At 34.9% G+C, this 9,007-nt stretch overlaps 1 protein-coding gene across 2 annotated transcripts in view; it reads right to left on the bottom strand.

The window, feature by feature from the left end:
- LOC139973638 (regulator of G-protein signaling rgs-2-like) overlaps positions 1-8,444 on the bottom strand; it is a 44,441-nt gene extending 35,997 nt beyond the window's left edge. Inside the window, exon 1 of one of the 2 annotated variants that reach the window (XM_071980455.1) lies at positions 8,216-8,444. Coding sequence is in view for 1 of the 2 variants with exons in the window: in XM_071980453.1 (XP_071836554.1) it covers positions 7,812-7,860 (49 nt within the window). In the remaining variant the exon portion in view is untranslated. Of the gene's footprint in view, positions 1-7,811; positions 8,169-8,215 lie in introns of those variants that run through there. The other variant, XM_071980453.1, reaches the window with a different exon arrangement.
- Positions 8,445-9,007: the final 563 nt, after the last annotated feature.

Below are 9,007 nucleotides of genomic sequence, written 5' to 3'. Positions count from 1 at the left end.
ATATATATATATATATATATATATACGTATTTTCGGGTTTCAATTCGTTTTCAGTAAGCGTGATATTTTGTTTGGGTATAAGTTAATCCCAAAACATCCATACAACTTTCTTATCTTTCATCTGAAGTATTACATTTTTAGCCAGAAGATGAAAGACAAAGTACCACATTTAACCGAATTTATGTACAAATTCAAATTTCTGCTTCAAGTAGAGAAAAGAATTGAAAAATTAAATGCACGTAACATTATAAGTTATGAGGACATGTATACAGCATTCCGTACTTGTTGCACTCTCTTTGAAACACCGTAATTAAACGTAATACCAGTTTATTCGCCAGTTTTGTTTTTACTTATATTAAGCGAATATTTGTATATTTTCTCTCATATGTATGATACAGACCAAAGATTGCAATAAAGGAGATGACAAAAAAAAAAATATATATATATATATATAATATATATATATATATATATATATATATATATATATATATATATATATATATATATATATACATTGTTGTGGTAAGGATCGTAGTGTTATATATACGGTCTTCTTAATTGGAAATATACTCACTGATATCACTGCACGATTTTCATTACGTTATTATTCATTACTACATATTTATTTTGATATATTTATGTTGTTGTTGAAATACACACAAGTCAAATATCCAGAAGATTTCATCAAATTATTTCAGTCAATGATGCGGTTAACGCATTAATTTGATGAATATGTTCAGTTGTTGGCACAGAGCTTAAACAGAAACGTTGATGTCGCGCTGGTATGATGAGGTGACTTTAGTGTGATTAAATTTTGTACATGCGTAGAACCAGCAGGAGGTCATTCAATTAGCGCTACAGATATTGTCTGGGCTATATATACATACACACAAGTATAAGAAACCCTGTTTTTACGTACTGTTCGGAAACGGCAGCTGCACGTTAATTAACGTGGTAAGTTTTCGAAATGACAATAGGCTTTCATAATACCAAATAGACACAAACATTGTATTGCCCTCCTGTTTATATCATTTCTGCCAAACATTACAATAACAATTTCAGAAAACCATGTGAGTCTAGTTCGTGTTTCTTATTCATCCCTTTCGTTATATATAATAGTATATAATGAGTTGATTCTTTGTATATGGTAATGACGATTACACACTCATGTGAGTTTAAGACAAAACATGTGGTGAATAATTCCTCGTCATCATAATCATCATAGTATTATCTAGCATTATCTAGCATATTTACAGGGAGTCACGTGCACTCAGCCTAGTCTGGAGCATTTTGAATTATATTAACATAGTAACTAGTGCAAAAGAACATATATCATAAACACTCGAGTGTATAATGCTGTGCTTGTACCCATACGTAACCAATTAGGTATGATTTGACTTGTATGCTGTTGTACCCATGGTTAAGTCTGCTGTTACATGGCATAGCTTGATACATTTCGGAGTGTTAGCTCAGTGGTTATTGCCGGTGCCTACCAATCATAAGGTCCCCGGTTCGAGTCACTCCAAGATTAATGTATGTCGTCCAGTTACAGAGTTGTTGACAATTGACAATCCATAATCATGTACGTTAAATATGAATGTAAGAGACTGACTTCGGTCTGCTTGCTGCTTTGATAAGCCAATGAGGCTTCTTCGCGAGTTCCTGCTTGCAGGAGGATCTAAAATACATACATACATCATAATGCCATGTATGAATGCCATCACTTGTCTGTATATATCAATGAAAGAGACTATTAAATTATATAGTATACATATTCGTTACACTTGTAAACGATGCAGCTCAAATGTGTTCTATGTCCACTTCATGTTACTCAAAATGAAGTTCTGTTTTATATCTAGGTTTAGTGAAATAATCCGAGGACAATTTAAGAACACCACTGTTGTCGCTATTGCTATCTTCAAAGTGCATTTTTCTCTGACAATTTCGACAGTCTGGTGTTACAATATTCAAATGCTAAATGATTTACCAGCTGACTAGGGTACCATACACTGTAAAGTTCGTTAGTCAAATGAAAACTAAATTATGCAAGGGTTTGGAAACGAAACACAACGTTGCACTAAATTTGTGAGACACACAAATTTCAGTGCGAGATTCAACTGATACTGTAAGTAACTAGTCCTATTCAGAAAAAAAGCTTTTAGTTGTAATCATGCACATATATAGATCTCGTACTTGGAATGATTGATAGCAACTTATGATAATATCATATGGCTATTTCAGAGTGACCAGAAACAAAGAAACTATTAATTTATGACTAATTACGACCCAACACAAGTATACAGCTGTACAGTACAAAGAGTTATGGTGTAAAAATGTATGTTAAACAGAGAGACAATACTTAGGTATATCTTGCAACATACATACAACAGTGACGTAAATTTATATCATGCATAAAAGGTATATGCTCATAAAGGAGATTGTTTCATGCCATATATTTCAAGTAAATTTTATTAATTTGACCAAGAAATGTTAGACAGATATAACGTCTCTAAAATTTAAAAAATAAATCTTCTGGTAGAGTCAAATTTAACGCTACAGCAGCACTTTGTATTGTAAACGTCACATAATTTAGATAAAATGAAATGTATTGTTAAACAAAGTTTCCAGTTTTTCGTAACTTACGGGGAGAATTACAAGTAACCCCTTTGGTAAACACAAAACCACGCATTAGACATTATACACCTAACTATAGGAAACAGTAATTACTGCAAAGCAAATACTAAAGGCTCTAAATGCACTTAATCTATAAAGTTCTAGCATTCTTTCTTGTTTTTGCCGGACTTTTCCCTTTAAAGTCAACAAATATTAATAAATTCATATTGGATATACCAACTACGTAATCAAACACATATCAAAGGAGAACATACTCAAATACAACAAAGTATATAACACAAACGGTGTAATGGTGCTAGGATTTATTGTAAGAACAATTCTGTTTTTTTTAAATCTTTATCTAAACTCACAAACTTTGATCAATTCCAAAATCACCATGAAGTGGAAGCCGTGAAAACCGACACAAAACATAAAATCAAGTTAACAGGCACAAACAAACAACAATGCATACATAACTATTGTTCTTACATTAATACATCAGGCCCTAATTCGTTTTAGGTGTTACCAGCCTTTTCACTTATTCAAATTCAAGACAAAAACAAATATTATATGTATTACATTGCCACTAATATTGTTTGGGAAAGTTTTTACGTGTGTAAGCATATACTATTCGTCTTGTTTATAAGGAAACAGCTTGATTTCGCTAATATATTGCTTAAACAATAAATACAACGAACTTGTAAGTCGAACATGGACACTGGATTTTACGTTTAAAGAAAGTGAACGAAGAGAAACGCAAAACGTATATTTGTTTCTTAATTATTAATCAGACAATGCATGAGACTGTGCATCTATTAATGATTATTTAACAGGTGTATTTCATTTCTTTTAAAATTTTAAGTGAAATGAAATTATTTAATAAATTTCATCAATGAATTAATTCGTTTGATATTATCAATGAGATGACTTCTTTACTATCTAGATGTGTTTACATAATACGTCATTTTTAGTTTAATATGCTCTGTTTTAATCAATTTAGTAATTTTTCGCTTTTCATTTATCGTTATGACATTTTTTTTTTTTTGCTCCACCTAACCTACTGAGTACATAAATTATACGACTAGCTATACAATGATTTCCATCGATTTCCCTGCCAATTAAGCCAAGACTTGATGAAACACACGCAAAATAACAGCTCAGACATGTTCAATCTTACCTATATACGTCTTGCTATTTTCGCTTAATACCCATTCTATGAAACGAAACTTTTGAAAATGCCAGCTGGGGCTATATGAGCTGCATATATAGCCGTAGCCGTGGTAGAGTTTATTTCCAAGAAGCAGATGAGATGTACCAAAAACCAACGCAAAGAGATGCTTAACGTACACAAATTCCACTTGTACGACATAAAGCCATGCGTATATACTCCATATACACAAGGCGAGAAAGACATGGCCGGTGGACGCAAATTTACACTATACCGACATGCCTGCTCAATTTATTGTGACATGAAACGTAAAGAAATCATACGTCGTTATTAATATTTAAACTCCGATACCATGTTTTAATCAAGACAGTTTAATTAATATGAAATTCAAAATATTTTGAAGGCGAATTAATTGTCTAAACCAGATGTAGACAAGTTTCAAAAAATATCAGCGCAAATTGGCTGGAAAATCGATTAAACTGGTTGAATTCTAGTTTTGCACCGCCAATTGATCGAAGTCATATAACGTATACCGAAATGATGAGAGAAAACTCAACGTCCCGTCGTGTTGAGAACTGTGAGTTGGTGATAACCATTGTAATTTATATATTTATTTGAGTGCAGGCGATTCCAGTTCGTTTAGTGAGTAAAACAATGTACAATAATTATTCTAAAGTCTGTGATAATTGTATAATAAATATCTACATTTCCTATAACTTAAAGGTCATGTCATAGTTAACATTCATAGTCTTAGCAACATTTAGTTGCTGTATGAAATGTACGAATCATACGTAAAAAATAATAATAATAAAAACATATTAAAAAAAACATCTAAATTTATAGAATCCTTTATGATAAGCAAGATAAAAACAATGTAATGAAAACGCATGTAAGGAAAATTGTAAGAAAAAAAGAATACATTTTTGTCTATAACTATGCATCTATGACATTAAACCAATTTGTTTTTCAGTCCATTGTTGGTAAAATATGTTCCAAATTTATCAATATCTCGAAAAATAACAAACAAGAACTAAGAAATGAAGACAACTTCCATATTTGCTCGTTATACTCCTCTTTTATCAGACTAGAAAACTGTTTTGCTTATAAAGCTGGTTGGTTTTCTTTTTTCGTAAATTGGTACTTGTTTACCCAAGCTTCCAACAGCTTAACTCAATCAAATATAGACAGTGCCGTGTCCTGTGTGGAATCTCTAAACATTCTTCTTTTCGTCCATATACATATGGTCTGGTAGATTGCTTGTTATGTATTGATCTCATGAAAAGCGGGAACCCCAATTAGAAGTTTCACTACCAACTTCATTCAACCTAGGTTGACCTCATTCAACCTATAGTAGAGTTGTATCTATTGCCAACGTTTTATCTCATTCAACCTAGTATAGTTGTATTTATTGACAACGTTTAATTGATTTCATTCAACCTAGTATAGTTGTATTTATTGACAACGTTTGATTTTATTCAACCTATTGTATAGTTGTATCTATTGCCAACGTTTGATTTCATTCAACCTATTATAGTAGTATCTATTGCCAACGGTTAATTGATTTCATTCAACCTATTGTATAGTTGTATCTATTGCCAACGTTTGATTTCATTCAACCTATTGTATAGTTGTATTTATTGACAACGTTTGATTTCATTCAACCTAGTGTAGGTGTATCTATTGCCAACGTTTGATCTCATTCAACCTATAGTATAGTAGTATCTATTGACAACGTTTGATTTCATTCAACCTATAGTATAGTTGTATCTATTGTCAAAGTTTGATTTCATTCAACCTAGTAGAGTTGTATCTATTGTCAACGTTTGATTTTATTCAACCTATTGTATAGTTGTATCTATTGCCAACGTTTTATCTCATTCAACCTATTGTATAGTTGTATCTATTGTCAACGTTTTATCTCATTCAACCTATTCTTCTATAGTTGTATCTATTGTCAACGTTTTATCTCATTCAACCTAGTATAGTTGTATATATTGCGACCGTTTCATCTATTCAACCTAGAATGTTATATGGTATATCTATGTATATATATATATATATGCAGTTTCAAGAACCCCGGGTGGATGTACTGTCTATGTTGTATATACGACCCCCTGGTGAGTGGAGAATGACGATTATTTTCTGGAAGCCGAGTTTGTAAATGTATTCTGACCCAGTTATAAATATCATATCTTAATGCGTTTTCAAGATCATATTCCTTTCAGTATGCAAGTCAATGACATATATGCTACATTTCTGAAGGAGTCAAATTTACAGTATGATCGACTCTTGAGTGTGACACGTTTTAGTATGGTTGTGAGCTATACCGCAGAGTTAATTCTACAGCCTAAGGGGATATACGGAATAGGGGTATAGTTGCAGGGAAAGACAGTTTAACGTAGTTTGTGTCAAACTCATCCGACTCGATGGGTGTTTCTTTTTGGAATGTGTAATAGTCTTTTTCGAAGCTAGAGATTACCAACGAGGATTACGATATCGACCTTAGGCCTCATAGGTAGCCCAATATGTTGAGGTTACATATATCTTGTAATTACTCGAAAATGTATGAGTTATTGGACGCAACAGATCCCGGTAGATGCGCATGCTAAGCCTGAGGTGTCCATCATAACTTGAAAATACTAGAATACTATGGAGATATGTTCAGATGCCCTACCACTCATTAGTTCCATAGAAAGGCATAATGTGCGCTGTTTGGAACGGATCACCCCTAACCCCCCCCCCAAACCCCATCCCCTCCCTCTTTCGTAGGTTTTTTTTTTAAATTTGCTCAGTTATTTTGTACAGTGTAGTCTAAATCTAAATTTTCTCCGACACAGAGGATAATAGTTCATGTAGAGAGCAAGTACCGATCAATCCTTCCACGCCACCTCCATCGCAACCCCCTGCACATCGCGGACTGTATTGCTATGTTCTCACTTCTCATTTCGCTTCCATTTCTCACTGCATAGACATCCTACGACCCCCCCCCCCCCCCTGCAAGTCTCCCACATTATCAATCTCTCACCTCTTCCACAACATCCCCTGACAAATACACGAATGCATCTACTTAATTCATAGTCAATATTCTTTTGACACATTTAAGAGTAATTCCTCTCTTGGCACCAGGTCACTATAACCGTCCTATTCTCGTGCCCCTCTTCCTTCCCCTCTCTTCGCCCTCCCATATACCCCTGCCTACCTCCACGTAGCTACCTACATATTTCTGTGTGTAGAATGTCCTCTTTATGGCTCGAAAGCTTTCCTTTGACAAAGACCAGAATCACAGACAGGAAATGCCGGACCCTCTCTCCGCAAAAAGATTTGTGGTGAAGCTATTCATGACAAATGACAATTAACCACAGCTTTCAACATGGAGACCACAGCTACATACCTCCTTGCACCATTCGTCCATCACGGCACTAGATATTACCTCAGATACATTATACAATAAAATTAAAGGTAGACCTAAACTTTCAATTCATCAAATTTGCAAAGTGTTCGCTGCTGTTACATTTATAGCACTTACAAAGTCTTCGGTTTCCGTCATTAGTTTGAAGGTAATGAGAACGAGTATAGCAGTGACCATTTGAGGTCTGCAATAAATTACATTCAGATTTAATTAATTTTGTCGATCGGTGTCCAGCTGATGCACGTATATGCTGATTATTCTACACAGTTGCATAGCCTGGGCATAAGCGACCAGAATACGGGTTAAGTAAAGGCGTCTAGGCCTACGAAGGTCTATATATATATATATATATATATATATATATATATATAGGCCCCTAATATATAAGATATTTAAACCTTACTATATACACAGTTTACTTCTGTGCGACGGCAGGCCTTTGTTTGTAATACATAATCAACTCATACGTGCTCAGCGAAGTGAAGATACTACAAATAATTCAAGGATTCTTTTTTAGAATGAGCGATTAGGCGTAGAAATGATACTGAACGGTTAGGCCAACGACACCGTGAATTTATTCCGTACATTCAGTAAAATGGATAATCAATTAGGACTTACCCAAGGGCCAGCCTCCTAAAGTCCAGCGAACGTGGATGTTTAACGTCATATATGCATCCCTGCCAACTTTTGCTTTTTTTTTTTTTTTTAGCAACGAAGTAGTAATATTAGTCCGATATAAATGTGTAAGTTGGTCCACAGAAAAGCCGGTTTGCTTTCCACTCAGCCCCAACGTACAAGCTGCGGACAACTGCACTCACATACACATACTCACACACACATATATGTATATACAACAAATCGTATACAAAAGCCGACAGTGTTATGCGAAGTCGTAACGTTAATATTATATACGAAGATTTTAATAAACCATCGTCTCTGGAGTTGTGTGTGCGCGTGTGCGAGTTGTGGGTCTTGCTAATCGTATGAAGAAGTATGCATTAACTTTCAATGATTTTACGTACACGATCGGACAGTCCGCTCTCGTATCGGCAGTTGCACGGAGTAGTAGACTTCAGTATACAGTTCAATAGAACCTTCACTATAGACAAGAAGAATTCATCAATCGGGTTTTGTAGTATGTCTATATATATATCTATTTATCTATACATGGGTGTAGGCCTATAATACCGAAACCATACATGTGTGTCTGTGTGTGTATGCGCCGAGATCAGTGTGTTTGGAGGTATATAATATATCAAACACAATGTACGCCGTACATTTCATAATACATCTTTGCGAGAGCCCCGCGGCCGGTTATGGTGGGTATACATGCAACGCGGTGCGGTGTGCGTATTCGAAGTCTAGTCCATGGTGTGTAGAATATATAGTTATGAAAATGACTGTGCTGGAGCGGGAATATGAAAGGTACTAAAACGGGTTACTATGGTTACCGCTATGCGCTGGGCTCAAAGGATCATTTCTGGCAATGGTCAAGAGATTAAGGTTGAACGGAACCATGACGTGTTTCGTAGTAATGAACTTAAATTTAAAAAAAAAATGCGATAGGCTGCAGGTTTGAACCAGTAATAGGAAATGAAATATGTCATAAAACAAGATTTGATGACATTTTGATTAGGCCTACTCGGCCTTCTGTGATATAGCTTATAGATATGGCGTAGGCCTGCAATGAGTATCGACATAGGCGTAGGAGGCGGGGGGGCTGGGGGGTTGCAGCCCCCCCCCCAAACAAAATTTTTGGTGAAAATTCGGGCAATATGCTGAGAATTTTTCGGGCACCTACTGAAAGAAGAAAA

This window comes from Apostichopus japonicus, chromosome 9 (assembly GCF_037975245.1).
Source record: "Apostichopus japonicus isolate 1M-3 chromosome 9, ASM3797524v1, whole genome shotgun sequence".
Classification (NCBI taxonomy): domain Eukaryota; kingdom Metazoa; phylum Echinodermata; class Holothuroidea; order Aspidochirotida; family Stichopodidae; genus Apostichopus; species Apostichopus japonicus.
The sequence above is the reverse complement of the archived record's forward strand: the minus strand, read 5'-3'. Positions and strand labels throughout refer to the sequence as shown.